The 24,770-nt window shown below is 37.5% G+C and overlaps 1 protein-coding gene across 1 annotated transcript; it reads right to left on the minus strand.

Moving 5' to 3' along the window:
- Positions 1 to 347: 347 nt before the first annotated feature.
- On the minus strand, positions 348 to 15,163 carry LOC108069081 (breast cancer anti-estrogen resistance protein 3 homolog). Its single transcript, XM_017159031.3, has 6 exons — positions 14,925 to 15,163; positions 14,290 to 14,647; positions 13,203 to 14,189; positions 2,734 to 3,168; positions 1,628 to 2,034; positions 348 to 1,572 (listed from the first exon to the last, which is right to left on the minus strand). Exons 2-6 carry the CDS (start codon positions 14,581 to 14,583, stop codon positions 1,446 to 1,448), a joined length of 2,250 nt encoding a protein of 749 aa, XP_017014520.2. The 5' UTR covers positions 14,584 to 14,647; positions 14,925 to 15,163; the 3' UTR covers positions 348 to 1,445.
- Between the last annotated feature and the right edge of the window lie 9,607 nt (positions 15,164 to 24,770).

Consider the following 24,770-nt stretch of genomic DNA (forward strand, 5'->3'; position numbering starts at 1 on the left):
TGGGCAAGTGGTCTCGTATGGCTTGTAGGAACTTTGGACGCGCCTTTCCTGGTGGCCCGATAAGACTTGTTGGTCGTCGCTTGAGTGGATGATAAAGCTGCACATTTCGCCTGTTAATCGTAATTCATTTTGAATTCATCGTTGTTATATTTGCCATTTATTCAAGTGGTTTGCTCGCTTATAAGTATTCAAGAGCGTTGTTTAAGTTAATCGACGTATCGGCTGATTATATTAATTAGGCCAAGATTGATAAGCAATATTTTTGTGATTAGTTTTTTTTTTTCATTTAATTATTGTTATATTATTATATATTATTATTATATATATATATTTATATATTTATATTTATTATTATTATTTTTTTATTATTTAAAAGCTAAACCGGTTTTAAAAACACAAAAATATTAAGACTAAAAATAATAATATCCGTTCCATCCGTCCGTTTCAACCTATGTATGAGGGAGATGGAAGCTTATATCAATCTTTCGCGGGTCAGTCCTATCTGTCTCTATACTGTATACTGTAAACAAAAGGTCGCTGAACTCCAAGTTTAAGATAGTCTTGTAGTTGAGTTTAAGTAGTTTTTTTATTAGCATTATCATTACTAATATAAAATTGCAAAAATTATGCATTCTTTGTGTTATGCCTATATAATTATGTGTGATAGTATGTTTATGTATGATGTTTTGATTACTGTACAGGGGTGGTCAAAAGTATTTGCACGTTTATTATGAGTAAGTGCGTTTAATTTGTGCAAATACTTTTGACCACCCCTGTATATTGTCTGATCATTAGTACACCCAGAAAAAAATCCGTTCGAAACGTTAAAAAATCAATCCCAAACGGGGTCGAAAAGTGCGTAAGCCCGTTTGTTGTCAGTTCATGAACGCTTGGTCATAAAATTTGACCGAAATATTGGCATGCTTTGAACGAATGGGGTCACTTTTAGAACATATTGGTGTTGAATTAGGAAGATTTGAGAACAAACGTTCAAAATGTGAGAACAAAAAAAGGAGAACGGATTGTTCGCAAATCAAGAAAAATGTTCTTGATTTTTTTCGTTCTTTTTTTTTCTGGGTGTAGAATAGGAAGAATAAGTAATAGATAGTAATGGTAATGGTAGTACAATACAATAGTTTGGAGTTGGAGTGTCTCACGAATGATAACTAGTGGGGCCCTGTTTTCCTGTGATCCTCTTAAACAATTTTAAATTTGACATAACTAAGGATATTTGAACATAAATAAGGTGCTTTTTTGATTCTGCTGAAATTAAATATACTCGACTGAGGTAGAGACAGCACGAAATTTAAATTTGCGGAGGGGTTGGAGGTATTGTGAATAGTAACGTAAAGATAAGAAGTGAAAAAATGTATAATGATAAATTGATTACAGTAATTTCATTGGTTATCAGCTAGAAACTATAGTCCATATAATTTTTAAGATTACTATTCGGCCATCACGCAGAACTTGTCAGCCATCAGGGTTAGCACCTTTTCCAGCTTGCTGTGACGATCTTCCGCTTTTGCAGTTGCTCCGGAACTCCCCCATAGGAATTTTACATGGAACTCGGTGCTATAAAAGCGAAGGTTTTTATAAATGTTCTGGGGAATGAATTCTGTAATATTACCGAAAAGCATCTGCTAGAAGCTCATCCAGTCTAGGACTGGCGTCCTCAAGTATGATCTTGGCATTCTTTCGATATAAATCCAAGTTCTTTAGAAAGCCGCGCGAGGCATCCAGGTGTTGGAAATTAATGGTCATGCCGAAATCGTCAGCCTTGGATTCCCAAGGAGCTATACAGGTGTGGTATAGAGCCGGGCGATCGTCGATGTTCGAGTGGTTTATAATGTCCATGACTGGTCGATCGATTAATAGTGCGTACAGAAGAACGTGAGGAACAGTTGTGTTTGGAGCTTGTGGATTAGAGGCCTCGTTCATGATGCTCAGCGTGGGACGTAGCTTGGCCTCGAAGGTAAAGGCGCTGTCCGTATACTGCTGCCTCAGAATGTGCCATGCCTGGTCAAGTTTCTGAATCTGGAAATTAAGTGAAAGTAATGCACTGAATTACACGGAAATAAAGAGCTGTTGCAATGGCTGGATACGGAAAAATATACATATATGTATGCCGGATTGCCGCTATCGTCCTTACTAAGCGGTGTACATGTTTTCAGAGAAAGTCACAATTACTTTGTAAGGATGTATAATTCTAAAGAGCGATAATTAGCGGATACCCACTTAGTGGGATACGCCCACTGCCAAAATTGTAAGTGCCAGTGTTCAAGTGTTCAATTGCGTTGCAAACATTGTGAAGTGTAAAAGTGTAAATCAATTCCAACAACAATTTCTATACAAAATAGTTTTCAAAAGTAGGCCTTTAAAACTGTTTTGTATAGAAATTGTTGTAGGAATTGATTTACACTTTTACACTTTACAAAGTTTGCAACGCAATTGAACACCCTAAATGTAAAATCAACATAGAAAAATAGTAGTTAACTATTTTCAGAATTATTCATATATTTTGTTGTTTTATTTTTTTGGTCATTGAATTGTATTTAACAATTAAAATTTCGCTCAAAGTGCGATATCTTCTTTCTCAGACTTAGTTTTTTAACCAACGCATCCATAAAACTTAATCTGTCGGCGACAAAAGAAGGAAGTGTAAGTATTTTTCTCATAGAGCATTTAAGGAGTTTGTAATATTTTTTGAGTTCGCTGCACCCATAGAATATTTACCTGGTGCATGCACAATCCCAACATGATGGCACAGAACCCAAACAGATTTCCAAGGGCCGTTTTAGTCTCCACCGCTACCTGAATCCATTTACTTAGTAGCTGGGCGCGATCCAGATCCGTTTGACAGGTGAGTATAGTCACGGCCACCATCAGCTTAATACACTGTGTCCGTTCGATGATATCCTCGCGGAATAGCTTACCGTGAGGCAGTGTCAGCAGCTCAAGGCCCGAACAGCTCAGATAGTAGTCCTTCTCGTTTGATGGTTCGTCCAAAAATAAGGCGATGTCGATGCGGGTTATGTGCTCCGCCAGCAGTTTTGGTCCCGTCTCCAGCAGCATCATCTTAAAGGTGTTCAGGGCATCGCCGTCGAGTGGTTTATTCTCGATAGAAGGCAATAGCAGAGTTACAAAATTTTCAAAGTCGAACTTACTTGCCTAAAATAAAAAAAGGTTTTAAAAATATTAGTTAATTTTATTTCAATAAATTAAACCTGAATCGAACTGCTAAAGGCTTATTCCACGTGAAACGTGACAGGCCCATTTGGGTCAAATCTCAGAATCAATCGAAACTTTTTTTTCGATAGAGTATGGAAATATGAGGATCGGTTTTTTTGTAATTAGCTCCGATTTTTCAGTTATGCATCACTTGAGACTCGTTTGAGTTATTTTAATATTTGGTATGCAACTTTGTGGGATATCTTTCAGAAAAATATTTTTAAACATTTTTATACCCTTGCAGAGGGTATTATAATTTTGGTCAGAAGTTTGTAACGCAGTGAAGGAGACGTTTCCGACCCCATAAAGTATATATATTCTTGATCAGGATCAATAGGGGAGTGGATATAGCCATGTCCGTCTGTCCGTCTGTCCGTCTGTCCGTCTGTCCGTCTGTATGTCTGTTTCAATACCGTTTGCGAGCTCAGTTTAAAAGCTAGCGCCTTGAAACTTTCACAGTCGTCCTAAAACATGTGTACGCAGATCAAGTTTGAAAGCCGACCCGATCGGACGTCTATATCCTATAGCTCCCATAGGAACAATCGGATATAGCTTTCACAAAAATGAAGATATTTCGCTCAGTGTAAGAGCTATTGGCATGAATCTTTCCAAATCGTATTTTTTTGTGCGTACCTTGATCAGGGTAAAAGCGCGTGCCGATCGGACGTCTATATCTTATAGCTCCCATAGGAACAATAGGGTGAAATCGGTCAAAATTTGACGTTTTTCAGGATATTTCGCGCAAAATATTAGCTATTCCCATGAAACTTTCCAAATCGTATTTTTTTGTGCGTACCTTCATTAGGGTAAACGCGCGTGCCGATCGGGCGTCTATATCCTATAGCTCCCATAGGAACAATAGGGTGAAAAATTTTAAAATTTTATTTTTTTAATTATAAAATATTTTGTTGTTTATTAATTCATGTTGCTAGTCTAGTCAAGTTTTAATTCGTAAAATCTGCAAGGGTATTAAAACTTCGGCTTGCCGAAGTTAGCTTCCGTCCTCGTTTAATTTAAAATGTAGTATTTTTTAAGGGTATTTAAAATAAAAAAAATTCTGTACGCCGGAATACACGCGATTTCCGAAAAAAATAATTATCCCCATGTTGCTTCATCAATTCTTCACGAAGTGGTAAAATAAAATTTTTGTATTGGCAAGACCTACTAGTATTATATAATAATAAAGGTTAGTCCAATTATATAGGCCACATAAGTTGAAATGTAGGCAAACATCGGTTTTTTGTATTCTTAAGTGTACCGCGGAACCTGAGCATAGTGTAACGAACTGTTTTCAGCTGTTCAGCTACGTAAACTCCGCGACTAGCTCAGAGATATTGCGTGTTCATCCCACCAAATTTTTATTGCGTGACTGCCCGTGACCCAAGAAAATGCAGAGATATCCGATTGGGACAAATCGGAAAACTTTATTAAATTTTTCTTTTCGCTGGAATTCTTCGTCAGCTGGCTGTTGCGTCTCGCCTGGTCGGCGACGTGCCTCCCTCGGCTCAAGATTCACTTCGTGCGTTTCTCGGCGGCGCTCCTCGACGGTGTCGCTGCTCTCGTCTCCCTTCGTGGTGCTTGTGGACTCCTGCGGCGTCATTCTCCAACGGCGTCTCTCCAGTTCCACCCGGCTTGTAGGACTCAAAAGTTTGTACAACCTTCCTTTCGGGTCCGACCAGAATGATCCTGGGATTACCTGTTCCGTCGTGTTCCCTGGGGTCGGTCTGGCTCTAGCCTGAGAAACAAATGTCCCGACAGGTCAAATCTATCGTCAGTTTACCGTAAACCCGACGCCTGGCACAAACTCTTGATCCGCGCTTACCCTGCCGGTAGCTCGTCCTTTTTTCGACTCTGCTCCTGTCCTGCACTCGTCTCCACTCCAATCTCTGTGTCTTGCAGATCTCACCGTTGCAGTCTCAGCCTTGGCCTAGCGTCTTGACTCTGGTATCTTGATCTGGGCGTTGAGCACTCGGTTTCAGTTGAATCCTCGCACTTGTATTCTGGTTCACTTGTTGCACTTGTACTTTCGCTCGCGTATCTTGGTTGTCTGTCTCGAGCTGCGCCTGCGCCGTCCTTTTGCACACGGCTCGCTAGGGTCCAAGGACTAAAATGTCCCGTTAATTCACGGTGCATCCTCTTTGCGCCGGTTCAAAGTCCACGGCTTTACCGTTCGACCTTATTGCCCTCTGGCGGCGTGGGTCCAAGGTCCAGCGCGGCACCGTTTATTCGCGGTCTCTCCGCTTTGGCTGGGTCCAAGGTCCAGTATTTACCGGTGGACCTGGATGCCCTTGGATTCTGCCGCATTCTCGCTGTTGCTAGGGGCTCTCCTGTCTCAAGATTTGTGGGGAGTTTTACGACTCCTCACAATAGGAATTTGTTCTGCTCATCTTCTGCCTCTCACGTATACTGTAGAACAGCGGTCTGCACATAACCCAGCGGGAACATTCCTTTTGGAAAATAACATATTTTCAAGAGGTTTCTCCATACAAGCGGAAGGGACAAAACCTCATTCACCCCTTACATTTCTTCCGTCCCTGGTTTTAAAATACACGGGGGTGACACAAAAAGTAAGGGGGAAATGAGGTTTCTATGTGGTTTTCCTAGGGAATTTACATTTTCCCTACACCGTCGCCTGCTGAAAGAAACAGGATTTCCAACACTTTCTGCTAAAAGGAACAGGATTTTCAGCACACAAAGAACCACCTTTTCACTTTCCCGGTGGGAAGCTGCCCCGTGCAATTTACTCACACGAATATAAAAACAAAAAGAAAATTGTATGAGTGTGCCGACCGCTGCAGCGGTCTGCAGCGCGCTGCTTTAAATCTCATAGACTAGTTTGCATAGAAATGGACAGACGGACGGTCTGGCAGACGGACATGGCTATATGGACTCAGCTATTGGTGCTGATCAAGAATATAAATAACACAGGCCGACAAAATGTGACATAGGTCGGTGTACAGGCCTGCCACCATTTTATTTCGATAAATTAAACTTTTCTATGCATATGTTGCCACTACGCTAATAATCCATCAGCTCTGGTATTTGCGGTATCTTTCATTTAAGAAAATCACAATCTTTTGCCATATATCTTCAAGAGTGGTCAACCAATTTTGGTAATCTTTTCGGAGTTAACCATTTAACTTATTTAACATGTCTCTTTTATACAGTCGTTTTGAAAAATCCAATCTAACTGAACCACAAGAGAAGGTGGTCACAGCTAAGTTTAAAAATCTTCATTTGTGAACAGCATTTAAGAAGTAAATAAAAATATTTTCTTCTAAAACGCATTTTTGACCCAAAGATACCTTATGTCCTTAATCTTTAAGACACTCATCAAAACTTTTTGAATTGGTTTGGAGTTTTTAAAATTTTATTTCTTACTTTTTACTTCTTCCCAGTGACAATTCACAAACTGTGCCCAAACCTGTCACAATTTGAAGTAACATAATTCTAAACGGTCTAAGTACTTTTGCTTTGAATATAAAAAAAAAAACATTTTCAAAATAGTTTTCCCCCGTATTTTTATGATTTTTTGAATGGAAAGATCTCAGTATAATTTTGTATGAAAAGGAGGAAAAAGCGGCTAAAATTTTCATTTTTAACTATTTTCAAACAAATCATAAAATCATATATATTAAAATACAAGAAAAATTATTATGATTTTTTTTTTGCAGTTATTATTAATTTTGCTTGCATCAAAACATTTTTGGTTTAAGACCCAGGAAAAAAGTTTAAAATTTGACTTTTACTAAATTTTCTAACTTGTCAAAGGGTGCTTAATGGGTTAAGAACATTTTTGTTTCATATAAACGGAATTGAAGTGCTTTGTCTATAGGTGCTAAAAGTTTATATAATAAGTTCAAAATATGAGTACAAATCTGTGAAAATACTTTTGACCACCACTGTATGTTTAAATCAAGGGTAACTTGTGCTTAAAAATAGTTATGGGTTACGTAAAATAGTGACAGTTTTGGGCACTGTTTGTGAATCGTCACTGTGAAGGAAGTAAGAAAATTAATTTTAAAAATTCCAAAACAGTTCACAATTAGAAAGGAAGCTAGTTTTGGCCAGCCGAAGCTTATATACCCCTGCAGATAATTTCTATTAACTTACAAATCGCAAAAATTGTTAATTTTGTATTATTTTGACATTTATTTTCTATCCTTCCCTATGGCAGCTATATGATATAGTCGTCCGATTTTTTAAATATTTAATTCGAAATTCAGAAATTAAAAAAAAATAATATTCTCAAAAGTAGAAGGTAATATCGCAACACAGTGAAGGAGACGTTTTCGACCCCATAGTATATATATTCTTGATCAGCATCACTGTCACTGTCCGTCCGTCTGTCCGACTGTCTGTCCGTTTCTACGCAAAGTAGTCTCTCAGTTTTGAAGCTGGAACTTGGAGCTTTCCCAAAAGTAGTTTTTCTATTGCAGGTAGTATATAAGTCGGAACCGCCCGGATCGGTCAACTATATCATAGGAAGGATTGGAAAAGAAAGTTAAAAAATTCTAGCTTCGGTGTTTTTTGAAATATTACCTTCTACTCTTGGGGATATTATTTTTTAAATATTTCGAATTAAATATTTAAAAAATTGAACGACTATGGACGGCAGTCCATGTAGTAACGAAGCGCACAAGGAGAGTGTGCGAAGGCGACTACTATATATATAGGAAGAAATGAAAATCTGCTGTGATGGTCCGATCATAATGAGTGATACACCAAAGAGAATATAAACACTAAGAGGTGTAACGCCCATACAACTGAATGTACGGCAAAATTTTTGGTGTGGATTCAGAAAGTGGATTTATCATTTCTTAGTGTGCGTTGTCCGTGTTAGATTCTTTGGTTGTGTTAGTGTGCAATTTCGTTTGCTCTACTGCGAAATAGGCTCAATGTCGCATCTGTCTGACGTCTCGTAACAAGGCACTGTGGGCTAGGGGTGTAGTCGCTCGATTGCGGATCGTGTCGGACCGAGTTCAACTCCGACTGAAGGCAACCTTTTTTTTTAAGTATTTTTTTTTTTTAAACATTGTTCATTGAATATATTCTTTTTTAATTGAAAGAAAGGTAAAGACCATTAATGGATTGAATGATTTCGGTGTAAATCATTTCTTTCTAGGGATTGTGTGCTTGCTTTTTTGTTTAAAAACTAAAATTATTGTTATTTTTGGTCCCTGAATTGCATTTAAATTGTATACTTCAATAAAAATTAAAATTATAAAAGTAAACTCGGATGCGTGTTTTAATTCAAAAGTAATGAATTTAAAAGATTTGCTCAAAATGCTTCTGCTTTTAGAACTTACAAAATTAAAAACAAACAACAAACACAAAAAAAATTAAAAAACAAACCAAAAAATTAAAAAAAAACAAGAAAGAAAGCTAGCTTCGGCCAGCCGAAGCTTATATACCCTTGCAGATCATTCCTATTAACTTACAAATCGCAAAAATTTTAAATTTCGTATTATTTTAATATTATTTGTTCTTTCCTTCCTATTGCAGCTATATAATATAGTCGTCCGATTTTTGTTAAATTTAATTCAAAACTCTGAAATATTAAAATGAAATCATATCCTAGAGTACAAGAGAATACAATAAAAACCAACGGAGCTATTATTTGTTTCCAATTAATTTGCCATTAATTTTTCGATCGTTCCTATGGCAGCTATATGATATAGTCGTCCGATTTTGATAAAATTAAAATTGAAATTCGGAAACATTTAAAAAGAGTCATGTCTTAAAGTAGAAAAGAATACAATAAAAACCAAAAAAGCTAAAATGTATTTCCTATTACTTTCCCATTAATTTTCCGATCGTTCCTATGGCAGCTATATGATATAGTCGTCCGATTTTTTAAATATTTTATTCGAAATTCGGAAATATTTAACAAATAATATCCTCAAGAGTAGAAGGTAATATTTCAAAAAACACCAAAGCTAGAATTTTTTTAACGTTTCCTTCCTATGGGAGCTATAAGATATAGTTGCCCGATCCGGTTGGTTCCGACTTATATACTACCTGCAATAGAAAGAAGACTTTTGGGAAAGTTTCATCGCGATAGCTTCAAAACTGAGAGACTAGTTTGCGTAGAAGCGGACGGACAGACGGACATGGCTAGATCGACTCGTCTAGTGATGCTGATCAAGAATATATATACTTTATGGGGTCGGAAACGTCTCCTTCACTGCGTTGCAAACTTCTGACTGAAATCATAATACCCTCTGCAAGGGTATAAAAACAAAGTAAAATAAATGAAAAATGAAGATAAAAATGAAACCACTTCGCCTCAGAGTGGACTCGAACCTCAATCGCATTAATCGCGGGCCATTAACTAACGCAATGCGCCACAGCCCTTTTTGAAATGTTGTGCGCAATGTGCCTTTTACGACGATTCCTTTTCGGCAACATAATTCAAGAATCAACAAATGAGACAAAAATTGAATTTCGACTTTTCTGCAGCGCGGAGTTTTGAGAGCGAGAGAGCAAGTGAGCGAGAGAGAGAGAGAGAGAGAGAAGTCAAGAAACGGCATTCTAAAAATAGACTGAATACGTGTGAGTCGCATTTGACAAATATGACGCTGCCTCCGTACATTTTCTTGCTCCTCGTTACACATCTTAGTGTTTATAATATCTTTGGTGATACACCAATCGAAAGGTATTGCAAAAACTACCAGGATTGCTTACTAAGACTTTAAGAAAATCAATTGGCTTGGGAGAGAGAGCGGTGAAAGTGTAAAAGTGAAAATTTCGAAATTTGGAGCTGTTGGGGCCGGTGGGAATATATGCCCCCTCGCAATGTTTTAGTTGTTTTCCTATTGAAAAAAGTATTTTCAAAATACCCGTCGAATGTCAAGGTCACATGTTGAAATCCGACGCTCCGTTCAAAAGTTATAGCCAAAAGAAGATTTTCTCCTTCTTCCCAAAAAGAAAATTTAATTCTGTTTGTCAGTTTGTCTGTATGTCCCAAAACATGTTTTTAAAGTCCTGGAAATTTTATATGGTGTAAAACAGCTCGATGTAAGAAACAGTAGCTTTACCACTTTTGGAAAAACTCGCTAGTTTAGCGGGAAAACTGCTATAAGTAGCGAAATTTTGAAAGGCCGTAACTTCTGTACTACCTAAGCTACAGACTTGCACTATACCTTGTTGTAAGGGTATTTAATTGAAATACTATAAACGCCTTCTAAACGTAATTTGTCTAAGTACAATATTTTAAAAATTATGGCAAAACAAAACATTTTTAAAATGATTTTTTTAGCTTTTTTTTCTCAAAAACGGCTCAAACGATTTTCTTTAAAACTTTAAACTGTATAGCCCTTGAGATTCCTTAAATTTTAGTATATAGCACATTACTCTAAAAAGTCACGTTTATATGTTATTTTGAAACGAAAATAGCCACTATTGCCAGCTCGAACAACTAACGCTCCCTGAGTATTGAATTTTGTGTGTGCGTATCCAAAGTGTATTTTAGGTTCATGGAATCATTTCAATTGTTTTAAGGAGTTCCAAATAGGAAACTTTTGTTTTACGACTTTTGGAAAAAACCCGCTGCTTTAGCGGGAAAAAAGCTAAAAATAGCTCAATTTCGTTAGTTTGTAAGTTCTACACTAGTAAAGCTACAGACATGTGCTATACCTCGTTTAAAAGGTATTTTGAAATACTTCAACGCCTTTTTAACTTAATTCCTTTAAATACAATAAAGATTGATTAATTTTAATTAAAATGTATATATTAGCTCCTATGAGCTAATGAGAGAACGCTTTAGTCAGGTTGGTGTCCCGACTATCTAATACCCGTCACTTAGCTAAAGGGAGTGCGAACGCTGTACTCGGGTTGGTGTCCCGACTACCTAATAACACCAGTTTACAAAAAAAAATCGATGAAATATACCATGAATGAAACCTTTGTTTTTCGGTAAAGTACGTCTTCCTGATTAAGAAAATGGCACTTAAAATTTTTTTTTATGGATAAAATTTTTTTTAAAGTGTAAAAAACGTTTTTGACCTTTTTTTAATTTCTAACTTGAGTTGTGGTTGACCGATTTCAACCATAATTCACTCATTTTACAGGTAATAGAATGCCCTCCAACTTTCTTATACATTGCATTGAGTTCAATTCATTAGTTTGGAAGCTACATTTCGTCAAAGTTGAAAAAGTTAGAAAAAAAGCAAAAATGCTGGCATAAATGGCTTCGTTAAAAATACACGCCTAAAAACCGAAATTAGTTTTATAACTTCTACTGGTAGAAGGTGCTTTGACAAAAGAAACAAGCTATTGATCATTAGAATCCACCAGCAAATTAATTTGATATGCATTTTTGAAGCTTGCGACAACGGTGTTTTTTGGCCGTTTACAGCTGTTAACTGACCTAACAGGGCTCTAACAGGGCTGTAATATCCGTTTTTCCCAACGTAAAAACTTGATATAAAATCGAGCTATTGATTGATTTTTTTGTTGATGGTCTTGTTAGTTGACTGAAAGATGTATCTTTAAGAATAAGTCATAAAAATAATTTCGGTTTTTAGGCGTGTATTTTTAACGAAGCCATTTATGCCAGCATTTTTGCTTTTTTTCTAACTTTTTCAACTTTGACGAAATGTAGCTTCCAAACTAATGAATTGAACTCAATGCAATGTATAAGAAAGTTGGAGGGCATTCTATTACCTGTAAAATGAGTGAATTATGGTTGAAATCGGTTAACCACAACTCAAGTTAGAAATTAAAAAAGGGTCAAAAACGTTTTTTACACTTTAAAAAAAATTTTATCCATAAAAAAAATTTTAAGTGCCAATTTCTTAATCAGGAAGACGTACCTTACCGGAAAACAAAGGTTTCATTCATGGTATATTTCATCGATTTTTTTTGTAAACTGGTGTAATTGTAAGTCAGCTAAAGGGAGTGCGAGGGACTTGAGTAAAAGGCAATATTGTATTCGTGCAAAAGTATGTAACAGGTAGAAGAAAGCGTTTCTGACCCCATAAAGCACATATATATTCTTTATCAGGGTCACAGGATCTGTCTGTCCATATGAGCGCTGAGATAGCGAGTCTGTAGTGTGAAATCAAATCATATATGACCAATTTTTATTTTTTATTTGTTTGCAGAATTAAATTGTTTGTAATGTTGCACTTTAACATTTTGTAAAATCTTAAAAAAAACAGTTTGCAAGGCTTTCATTTTGAAATTCCAAAAGATTCCAGCGTTCTGTGCAAAGTATAACAAGAGAGAACGCTATAGTCGGGTTGTTGTCCCGACTATCAAATACCCGTCACTCAGCTAAAGGGAGTGCGAACGCTGTGTCGGGTTGGTGTCCCGACTAATAATCGTAACTCAGCTAAAGGGAGTGCGAGGGAGATAGATATATAATTTTTGATTGCGTATAACTTTTTAATGAATGGTCCGATTTGAAAAATGTCTTCTACATTTCGATAGGTATAAATATACACAACAAAATTGCATTTATACTTCTCGGAAATCTTTAAAGATGTGGGCGCAGGACCCATTTTAAAATCGTTAGTGGGCGATTGTGAGCGTTAGAGGGGGCGTGGCGCTCGGCTAAAATAAACTTGCGCTGCGTAGGAAGCCAAAGAATATGTGTGGGAAATCTCAACCTTCTAGCTTTTGTAGTTTCTGAGATCTCAGCGTTCATACAGACGGACAGACGGACAGACAGACAGACGGACAGACGGACAGACGGACATGGCTAGATCGACTCGGCTAGTGACCCTGATCAAGAATATATATACTTTATGTGGTCGGAAACGCTTCCTTCTAGCTGTTACATACTTTTGCACGAATCTAGTATACCCTTTTACTCTACGAGTAACGGGTATAAAAATATGTACTCTTGATAGGAATCACTAGCCAAGTCCATTTAGCCACTTCTTTTTATAAGTTTTCAGAATTTTTTCTATATTTCGCTACACTCTGGAGGAGTATGAATTAAATTATAAATAACCTGTTATACTTACCGATCTAACTTCATCAATTGCCATAGTAAACAGCTCCTCTTCGGCGGCAAGGACATCAAAGTCTGAGAAACTTTTCAGCGCCCCGTTAGAGACCGAAGTGGCCATGAATCGGGGATTCTTGATTATCACTCCCCGCTGTATGCTTGGTTCACAGACATCTCCCAGAGCCGAGTCCCCGGAGCCGTTCCCCGAATCGGATCCACTGGCTTGGTACGCCAGTACTACTGCCATGGGTTCCTTGCGCGGCTTGGGCGGCGGACTGGGCGGTCGAGAGTCCGCTGGCGAGTCGAGGCTGCAGTTCCTCGCCAAGCTCGAGATCCGGGACACTGCATTTTGGCGCATCGCCTGCGCCGCAGAAGTGTTGGGTCTGGGTAGTGAGTGCGTGGTAAACTTGCTCTCCAGGTGGTGCTCGCTCGTGGGGTTACACCTGGCGATCGTCTGAAAGCGGACCATGCCGTTCCCATTTCCGTTTTCCAGCTCCTGCACCTGTTGTTGCTGTTCCTGAAGCTTGTTGATGTTGCTGACCAACATTGCCTGGGCTGGCGTGAGGCTCTGCGAGCGTTGTTGCTTCTTGCAAGGCAGCCGCGGCGGTGGAGGAACCTCACGTCGTGCACGTGGAGGCGAGCAGTGTGGGCTAGCCGGAGAGCTGGCCCGCGGAGAAAGCTGCTGCTGCTGGGGGTCGAAGCGAAAGGCCCCGGCCACGCCAGTTCCCACACCCCCATTGCTGGCCATCGGCGAGTTAAGAGGACTCAGACCTCGGAGACCAGCCAGCATCTGCGAGTGTAGCTGGTTGCCCACGATCTTGTGGCCATAGAAGGATAACGGATACGTGCGATTACAGGGAAACTGAATGAGAGCCCCCGACGCCGACGAGATGGGCTTGCCGGATCCCACGTAAAAAGTAATCAAGTCGGGAACGGTGTCGAAGGCATCCTCTTCGAATTGGAACTGCATCCGTTCGTAAACTGTCTCCGGCTGTAGCACCAACTGAAATTTACAGAAATATTAGATATATATTTTTTTCCGTCCATTGAAAACTTGGACCTTGGCAACAATTAACATTATTAGATGCCTATTCTGGACTCACCTTGTTAAGTACGAAATGCAGAACGGCTGATTTGCTACGGCAGCTGAGCACGTAGTTGTCCGGCTGGGAGGCGCAGTCACGGACCAGGAAGTCGCCCTCGCGCTGTACGATGTCCTCGGCTCGTTGGCGGGGCAGTGATCCGTGGTACCACGCGTGGGATCGCAGTTCGCGAGCGTCCAGGCTCAGCTCCCACTCGAGCGCCTTTTTCAGGGCAATGGCCTCCTGTTGCTCACTGGGACTGGGCTGTGCGGACGCCAGCGGAGTGGAGACAGTGCTGCTGCCATAGCTCTCCATCCTGCTGTAATCGATGGCCCAACGGGGACTATTGCACCTGGACCGCGGTCTCAGTTCCTCGTAGCTGTCATGAGGCAATGAGGGTGAGAGTTAAATTCCCTTATTTTGGGTAATTTTATTGTAGAAAAGGAAATTTACTCCCAAAGGATTTGGTCTTTGTTATATGAACTAATCTATATGTGTGAAGTCAAAGTGCAAAAATACTAAACTCAAATTGTAGCATAATGCTGTATTATAATGGACTTTGAAGAGGCAATCAAATAACTTAGTTTAAATTTTATACCACCGCAATGCGTTCGTTTTTGATCTTTGGAAAGATATATCTTCGTCTTATTACTTACCAGCTACGCCCATTTTTCAGAAGAAAATTTAGAACAGGACACACCCTAATCGCTAATTTTATCTTTGGATTATTGAACTAACAATTAATATTTAAAAGCCGTCATATAGGATTATCTAGAATTCTTCATCACAGACAGCCCTATAACGGGACTGCACTTTTTCCTATTGTAGTAGTCTGAACCCTTTGCCGCTTAAATCTGCTCTGAAAAGTTCACGGCAATGGCCTCGAGTGCGGTGTACTTCTAGGGGTTGTTCACTGTTTTCTCTTTGCTAGGTCACTCCGCGCAGTTTGTTTTGGGTTTTGTTTTACAACTTTTATGCCGCCTTGGAATTCATTTTGGGAAATTCTGGGAGCATGCGCAGACTATGCTATTGAGTCAAAATCTCCCAAGTGGGCCACCCCTGTTCCGAAGGTCCGATTTTCATCGAACTTGTTGACTTTTTCTGTTTACAACGACAAAATAAAAACTTCATTTGAACGGTTTTGTGAAATTTTGAGTTCTACCGGAGCTATAGCGGTCACAAGATGGCATGCTTGGCACTTTTTCGAAAAAGGAGCAATCACTCTTTTTTGTATAATTTCGGAACGACGAGAGATATCTTTATGATGTTTTCGCTAATGGGTCAAGAATTGTATAAGATTTTTATAAAATATAAATATAACCCTTTTTTAAAAATTATTTTTCCTAAAAATAAATTACAGTATTTTTATACCCGTTACTCGTAGAGTATATTGTATTCCTGCAAAAGTATGTATACATATGTATTCTTGATTAGGATCACTAGCCGAATCGAAATAGCCATGTCTGTCTGTCTGTCTGTCTGTCTGTCTGGATGAACGTTGAGATCTCGAAATCTACGAAAGCTAGAAAGTTGGGATTACCCACACATATTCTTGGGCACAGACAGACAGACAGATCGAAAAATTAATGTCAAGATACTACAATATAATATAATATAATATTATCTTCAGGAATATAATAAAATCTTCAGGAATAGGTTTTTTGCTTCATTCTTTTCAGTTTTAGGAACTCTTCAATATTAGCACTTACATTGTTGAAGTTTCGTCGAAGGTCAATTGCTTAAGAATCTTCCCGCTTTTGGTGGTAATCACTCCGGGTCTGCTATCGCCGCTTTCTGCCACATCTGAAGATCTCTCTCCAACATAAACCAACGGGCAGGAATTTTTGCGGCGCGGAACCGCTCGCGGTACAGTGCTTACTGCTTGATAAAAAGGATTGTAAGGTATTTTTAAGGTGATGTTAAGGTAAGATACATATGGGCAAATCTCTGCTGTTGCACGCGACATTCGTAAGCTTTGCAGGTGAAAAACATCTTCCAGGACTTCTTTTATTTTGACACTAGGCTCGAATTAAAGGACTTGATTAGCACTATAATGCGTGCTAAGGCTGAATTTGGGCCGTTATTCGTTTTTAAGATATATTAAAAATTCCAAGTTACTTTTTTGACTTCCAGCTCAACTTTCGATTGGAGCGAAACGTGAAGGAATATTTTATTGCGGGTAATTTTCCCTTGTTATTTTTTCTTTAAAATGTATTAGGCTTTGTTACAAAATATTGAGTATTTTTTTTTATGGCCGTTGCTCGTAGAGTAAAAGGGTATATTGTATTTGTGCAAAAGTATGTAAGAGCTAGAAGGAAGCATTTCCGACCCTATAAAGTATATATATTCTTGATCAGGGTCACTAGTCGAGTCGATCTAGCCATGCCCGTCTGTCTGTCTGTATGAACGCTGAGATCTCGGAAACTACAAAAGTGAGAATGTTGGGATTACCCACACATATTTTTGGGCTTCTTACGCAGCGCAGGTTTGTTTAAGCCGAGGTCCATGCCCTCTCTAACGCCCATAATCGCCTTAAACGATCCTTAAAGGTGTCTAGCGCCCACACCTTTAAACACTCAAAAAATGAATCGCCCTGAATTTTATAAAATCGCATATGGATTTGCTTCACTGGCGATTTTTATACCCTTGCAGAGGGTATTATGAATTCAGCCAGAAGTTTGCAACGCAGTGAAGGAGACGTTTCTGACCCCATAAAGTATATATATTCTTGATCAGGATCACTAGCCGAGTCGATCTAGCCATGTCCGTCTTTCCGTCTGTCCGTATGTCTGTCTGTATGAACGCTGAGATCTCGGAAACTACAAAAGCTAGAAGGTTGGGATTTCCCACAGATATTCTTGGGCTTCCTACGCAGCGCAAGTTAATTTTATCAAGGTGCCACGCCCACAAACCGCAAAAAGCCGTGGTGCCCACAGTTTTCTGTATAAACAGTACCAATTCCGTGCCATAGATGGCGCCGCCGCCGTGTGTTCAACACTCCTGCTTCTTTGGGAAAAAAGCTGGTCACTCTAATTGGAATATGTGAATGCAAAATGTAAATTATTTGAAGGAGAGGTCATCGCCGTCATCTAGTGCTTTGGAAAAACCGTATTAGACGCTTAAATTACTTTAGCTCTATCAAAATGGTCGGTTAAAAATTGTCGACCTTTTCAAATAGTTACAGATGAAGGCCTCTTGGATTTGGCAAAAGTTTTAGTTGGAATTGGTGCTCGGATTGGGTCCTCAGTCGACATCAAAAAGTGTACCCCATCCAACCACAATTTCTCGCAACATAAGGAAATTATTTCAAAACGAGGTATCTTAAGTTAAGCAGGATCGTATCCTGTAAGATCGTTTGGTTTCTCAGACGTTTGGACTGATATGTTAACTAAAAAATTTTTTTTTTTATTCACAGTAGGCGTTTTGCCTACGCAGTGTTTCGAATTATCTCGAATTGTTCGAAACATTTAAACATATGAAACATACTGCCTAATTGTTTCGAGATATTTCGTCTACTATGTTTCGAAACTTTGAAACTTCGAATCATACGAATCACCTACACATATGAAACATACTGTGACAGAATGATCCTAGCACTGTTCATTCATGCAGAGCTCTAGTCAATACCTATCAAAATGTAGAAGACATTTTTTAAATCGGACCATTCGTTAAAATGTTATGCCCGATAAAAGTTTTATATCTCCAAATACCTCGCACTCTCTTTAGCTGAGTAACGGGGTATCTGATAGTCGTGGCACCCGACTATAGCGTTTTCTCTTGTTTTATTTGCATTAAAGTGACTGTCACACGATCATGTCCCACCCGACAGTTTTTTCCGTCGTATTGTTAGGAGGTTTTTCTTTAACCTTAACGTTAAAAAAAAAACGGTTTAAAAGCGACTTTAAGCAAGAGAGAATGCTATAGTCGAGTACTTCAACTATCATATACGCGTTACTCAGCTAAAGGTAGTGCGAGGGAGATGGAGATATACAACATTGGTCGCGCATAACTTTCTAACGAATGTTAAGATTTGAATAATTTCTAAATTTCGATAGGTATTGATAAAGAGTCAAAATCTGCCAAGTGGGCCACCCCTGTTCCGAAGGTCCGATTTTCATCGAACTTTTTTACTTTTCCGGTTCACAACGAAAATATAAGAACTTCATTTGAACGGTTTTGCGAAATTTTGAGTTTTACCGGAGTTATAGGGGTCAAAACATGGCATTTTTGACACTTTTTCGAAAAAGTTGCACTCAGTCATTAATTCATAACTTCGGAACGGTATGAGATATCTTTATGATGTTTTCACTAATCGCTCAAGAATTATTATGGCTTTCCATAAAAAAATTAAAAAAAAAAAAATCAAAATTTTTTTTCTTAAAAAAAAATCAACATTTTTTTTTTAGTTTTTATTTTTTTTAGTGTTCTTTACCAGCTATAGAGTTTAAAACCATTTGAAAATGAAGTTTGATTCATTACGAAAAAGATCCAAAAAAAAAAAGAGTGGCCCGGCCAAAGGTTTTTCGCAATATCGATTTGAAGAAGGGCGCACAGCGGTTTTCCATACAAAAACAGCTTGCTCGTGAAAATTGGCTGGTCAACACATGCCGTTGCGCGCGTAGCGTCAGCCGACTGCAGCTGTCAATGAGGCACTTTTTGCCTTCTTCAAATCGATATTGCAAAAAACCTTTGGCCGGGCCAATTTTTTTTTTTTTTTTATCTTTTTCGTAATGAATCAAACTTTATTTTCAAATGGTTTTAAACTCTATAGCTGGTGAAGAACACTGAAAAAAATTAAAAAGTAAAAAAAATGTTGATTTATTTTTAAGAAAAAAAATTTTTGATTTTTTTTTACATTTTTTTATGTTATCCCCGGTGGGGATAAAAGCCCCCTCGCAATGTTTTAGTTGTATTCCTATTGAAAATACCCGTCGAATGAGGGGTCATATGATAAAATCCGACGCTCCGTTCAAAAGTTATAGCCAAAATAAGATTTTCTTCTTCTTCCCAAAATGAAAATTTAATTCTGTTTGTGAGTTTGTCCGCTTGTCAGTTTGTCCAAAATATGTTTTTTAAGTTCTGAAAATTTGATATGACGTTCATCACATCGATATAAAAAACTTTTGTTCTACCACTTTTGGAAAAACCCGCTAGTTTAGCAGGAAAACAGCTATAAATAGCTAAAATTCGGAAAGCCGTAACTTCTATACTACTAAAGCTACAGGCTTGTGCTGCATCTCGTTTGAAAGGTATTTTTAAATGCTATAAACGCCTTCTATATGCAATTTGTGTAAATGTAATACTTAAAGAAATATGAACAAAAGACAATTTTTTAAAACTTTTTTTTTAGCTTTTTTTTATTTTTCTCAAAAACGTCTCTAACGATTTTCTTTAAAACCTTAAACTGTATAGCCCTTTAGATTCCTTAAATTTTGATATATCACTATAGACGGCAGTCCATGTAGTGACGAAGCGCACCAGGAGAGTGTGCGAAGGCGACTACTATATATACACGAAGAAATGAAAATCTACTGTGATGGTCCGATCATAATGAATGATACACCTATCGAAAGGTATTGCAAAAAATAACAGGATTGCATACCAAAACTCTAAGAAAATCAATTGGCTTGGGAGAGAGAGCGGTGAAAGTGAAAAAGTGAAAATTTCTTAATTTGGAGCTGTTGGGGCCGGTGGAGATAAATGCCCCCTCGCAATGTTTTAATTGTATTCCTTTTGAAAATTTCCGTCGAATGAGGGGTAATTTGTCAAAATCCGACGCTCCGTTTATAGCCAAAAGAAGATTTTCTTCTTCTTCCCAAAATGAAATTTTAATTCTGTTTGTCAGTAGTCAGTCTGTCCCAAAACGTTGGTTTAAAGTCCTGGAAATTTTATATGGCGTTAAACAGCTCGATATGAGAAACATTAGTTCCACCACTTTTGGAAAAACTCGCTAGTTTAGCGGAAAAACAGTTATAAATGGCTAAATTTCGCCAAAAACTTGCGAAATACTTAAGCTACAGACTTGTGCTATACCTTATATTAAAGGTATTTTGAAGTACAATAAATGCTTTCTTAACACTATTTATAAATATGCAAAAGTTAAAAACTTATGCACAAAACCATTTCTTTGTAAACTTTATTTTTATACCCTTGCAGAGGGTATTATGATTTCAGTCAGAAGTTTGCAACGCAGTGAAGGAGACGTTTCCCATAAATTATATATCTTCTTGATCGGCGTCACAAGACGAGTCGATCTCGCCATGTCCGTCTGTCCGTCTGTCCGTCCATCTGTCCGTCTGTCTGTTTCTACGCAAACTAGTCTCTCAGTTTTTGAGCTATCGGGACGAATCTTTCGCAAAAGTCTTCTTTCTATTGCAGGTAGTATATATGTCGGAACCGACCGGATCAGACAACTATATCTTATAGCTCCCATAGAAAGGATCGGAAAAAAAAACTTTAAAAAATTCTAGCTTCGGTGTTTTTTGAAATATTACCTTCTACTTTTGGGGATGTTATTTTTTAAGTATTTCTGAATTTCGAATTAATTATTTAAAAAATCGGACTACTATATCATACAGCTGCCATAGGAACGATCGGAAAATTAATGGAAAAGTAATAGGAAATAAATTCTAGCTTCTTTGGTTTTTATTAGTATTGGGTTGCTCATGAGTGAGTGAACAAAAAAGAGTTGCTCACTAAACTGAGTGAGTGAACATGTTCCTTCGAACTTGTTCTTTATTGTTCACTTGTTCATTTTTGCTCACTTGCTCTTTTTTGTTCACTTGTTCAGTTTGGCTCTCTTATTTGTTCTTTTTAGTTCACTTGCTCAGTTGCTCTCTTGCTGTTCTTGGCACAAAAAGTATTTTTTTTACTTTTAGGTTGCATTTTGCATACGGTTTTACAGATAACACTAGTTTACAAAATAATATTCTTGGTGTGCTTCCCAGCAATTGATGGCAAATTCTGTTAGTGCTGGACCCCTAGATCACAAAATAGCATTTTTTTTTTTGTTCGATGGCACAGTTTTTTTTTAAAGATTTTTTAAAGTTCGAAATGTTAAATTTCGGACTTTTTTCGAATTTTTTCTTATATCTCGGCAGATATCCACTCGGTTGGGCCAGTTTTAGTTTTATTTTAAAGTCAATAGATCAGAGCTTAACTTTGCCATACAGATCAATACGATTGGATGAGTAATGGCAGCGCAGAAGCTCGACAAAGATGAAAAATGTGTTTTTTGGTCGTCTGTAAGTCGGCTGTATATATCGTAAAAACTCGAAATAAATCCGTTGAAAAACCATAATGGGTACAAACTTAAAGTTTACATCCTACCGAATAAAACAAGCCGGATAAGGCCCAAATCCATGAAAAACTGGATTTATGGTGGATTTTTAAAGTTCGGATTTTTCCACTTTTTTCGGTTGACAGTCCAAATTTAAGATTTATCATAGGCGGCGACATGTAAACAAAAATGAGTGGTGACGGCAGCCGGGTCAAAAAATAGCTAAATTTAAAAGCTAGAAAATTATAAAATAAATTTAATTTCTGAAAATTCCTTTAAAAATATAAAATAGCTTGCGTTATGACTGTGAGTATTTTTAATTAAGTACTATCCATTTGGATAGTTCATTCCTATGATAAATCTTAAATTTGGACTTAAGTCCACATTCACAGGCCCTTGAAGGAACACGCACAATTCGCGCCGGGTAGGGCAAGGGACCGCGTGGTGTGGATTCACTTTTAGGTTAAGTGAATTTGAAACGTTTTCCTGGAACTCAGGGCGGCCAAATAACTCCGCATCACTTACGGGTGACGCGGTAACTTAAACCCCAAAAAAAAAAATAAATAAATAAATTTGGACTTTGTCAACCGAAAAAAGTGGAAAAATCCGAACTTTAAAAATCCACCATAAATCCAGTTTTTCATGGATTTGGGCCTTATCCGGCTTGTTTTATTCGGTAGGATGTAAACTTTAAGTTTGTACCCATTATGGTTTTTCAACGGATTTATTTCGAGTTTTTACGATATATACAGCCGACTTACAGACGACCAAAAAACACATTTTTCATCTTTGTCGAGCTTCTGCGCTGCCATTACTCATCCAATCGTATTGATCTGTATGGCAAAGTTAAGCTCTGATCTATTGACTTTAAAATAAAACTAAAACTGGCCCAACCGAGTGGATATCTGCCGAGATATAAGAAGAAATTCGAAAGAAGTCCGAAATTTAACATATTAAACTTTAAAAAAAACTGTGCCATCGAAAAAAAAAATTAGTGCTATTTTCGTGATCTAGGGGTCCAAATCTAACAGAATTTGCCATCAATTGCTGGGAAGCATTTCGGCTGTAAACTAGTGTAATGAGCTGTTTTTTCAGAGCCAGTGAAAAAGTTAAGGACAGAACATGTGAGCAAGTGAACAAGTGAGCAAGTGAACAAGAGAGCAAGTGAACAAGTGTGCAAGTGAACAAGTGAGCAAACTGAGTGAGTTGACTCATTGGGAAAAAAAGAACAAGTGAACATGTTCACCCAAATGAGCAGTTTTTACCCAACACTAGTTTTTATTGTATTATCTTCTACTCTAGGATATGACTCTTTTTAAATATTTCCGAATTTCAATTTTAATTTTATCAAATTCGGACGACTATATCATATAGCTGCCATAGGAACGATCGGAAAATTAATGAGAAATATTAGAAAATTGAACATTTTTGCGATTTGTTAATTAATAGGAATGATCTGCAAGGGTATATAAGCTTCGGCTGGCCGAAGCTAGCTTCCTTTCTTGTTAACTTTTTTTGGATAAACTTCCGTTTAGATCCTACCCCCAATTTTTTTCAAACTTTCCATATTGACGTGTTTTTGGGTCCTGATTACGGGAAAAATAGCCAAAATTGGCGCAAATAACGGGATCTTGAAAAATAACGGTAAAAATCGTAAAATTTTCTGTTTTTTCGGAAAATAAAAGAAAAATCAAAAAATGTTTTAGACAAAAACAGAAGATATTTATAAAACGGATCTTTTGTGTATTAATCATTTTATTCGTAAACATAAAGGTTTTCGAGGAAAAACTAAAAGAAGTATTTTAAATTGGGTGTGAACATTTTAAAATACTGCAATATCCCGCCATAAAAATGGCGTCAGATAGTTTTCGATTAGCCGATAACAGCATTTTACCTTCTAATCTAGCGATGGACCTATTTTGACTTTTTATACGATGTATCGTGTTCATGTTCCTCGAAAAAAGGAAATGGAACGGATGACCTGAATGAAAGCTGGATAAGCTAGTAGTAAGGTACGGGCTAGGAAAGCGCCGCCGGCAAAAATTTTTTTAAACCAAAATCGCCGCGATTTTTGTTTAAAAAAATTTTTGCCTGAAACTTTATAAATTATTTATATGTATTTTTTGTTAATAAATTTTATTTCCGTTGTATAATTTGAATTTTATTTTGTTTTCTAAATGTTATATTTAACTACGAGAACAGAAATGCTCTTCTAAAAAAATGTAATGCCATTCTCGTGCTTAGGTAGTATCATCGCTAATACATCGAGAGACATCGATATAAATTTTGACACACCGATATAACATGAAGCTTTCGTGCGATATATCGGGCAAAATGACGCAAGTGTGCTTCAACGGTTTTTTATTTTCAAACATTGTGAAAAAATATTCTTATTTATCGTTTTTAACGAAAACTATTAGTTTTAAAGAAAAAATGTTTAAAACATAAAATACTCATTTATTTAATAGCTTTCATTTCTCCTAGCTAGCTTTTTGATTAAGTTATTATATTCGAAGATATTTAAGAAAAACAGTTTTTACCGTTATTTTCCATGATCCCGTTATTTGCGCCAACTTTGACAATTTTTCCAATAATCAGGACCCAAAAACACGTCGATATGGAAAGTTTGAACAAAATTGGGAGTAGGAGCTAAGCGGAAGTTCACCCCTTTTTTTATTTTTCTTAAAAACGGCCCTAACGATTCTTTAAAACTATAAACTATATAGCCCTTCAGATTCCTTAAGTTTTGGTATATAACACATTATTGTAAAAACTTACGTTTAAAAGTTTTTAAGAGACGAAAATAGCCACCTTTGCCAGCTCAAAACAACTAACGCTCCCTGAGCATTGAATTTTGTGCGTGGGTGTCCAAACTGTATTTTAGGGTCATGGAATCAGTTAATTTGCATTTAACAGTTCCATATAGGAATCTTTTGTTCTACGACTTTTGGAAAAACCCGCTACTTTAGCGGGAAAAAGCTAAAATTAGGTAAGTTTCGTTAGTTTGTAAGTTCTACACTACTTAAGGCCGGTTTCTCGAGTCCCTGTCAAAGTCTCTGATAGCTATCTGTTCGAAAAACTTAAGTACCAGATAAACTGTTCGTAAAAGCAAATCCGCTTTCTCGACTGCTTTAATTTATCTGAACAAGAAACAATTACAGAGTGCTGTTAACGCACAGAATTGTGCTGTGAAGCGCAATAAATGGCGTGCTTCGATTATTTC

The sequence above is a fragment of the Drosophila takahashii genome, chromosome 2L (assembly GCF_030179915.1).
Source record: "Drosophila takahashii strain IR98-3 E-12201 chromosome 2L, DtakHiC1v2, whole genome shotgun sequence".
NCBI classification, from domain to species: Eukaryota; Metazoa; Arthropoda; class Insecta; order Diptera; family Drosophilidae; genus Drosophila; species Drosophila takahashii.

Excerpts from the sequence above, each read along its gene's own strand:
- LOC108069081 (XM_017159031.3), bottom strand. The coding sequence starts at position 14,583 with ATGGAGAGCTATGGCAGCAGCACTGTCTCCACTCCGCTGGCGTCCGCA. Across the intron at positions 14,190-14,289 it reads TGCATTTCGTACTTAACAAG|TTGGTGCTACAGCCGGAGAC; the intron begins GTGAGTCCAGAA and ends TGTAAATTTCAG. Across the intron at positions 1,573-1,627 it reads CTTCTAGCAGATGCTTTTCG|CACCGAGTTCCATGTAAAAT; the intron begins GTAATATTACAG and ends TCGCTTTTATAG.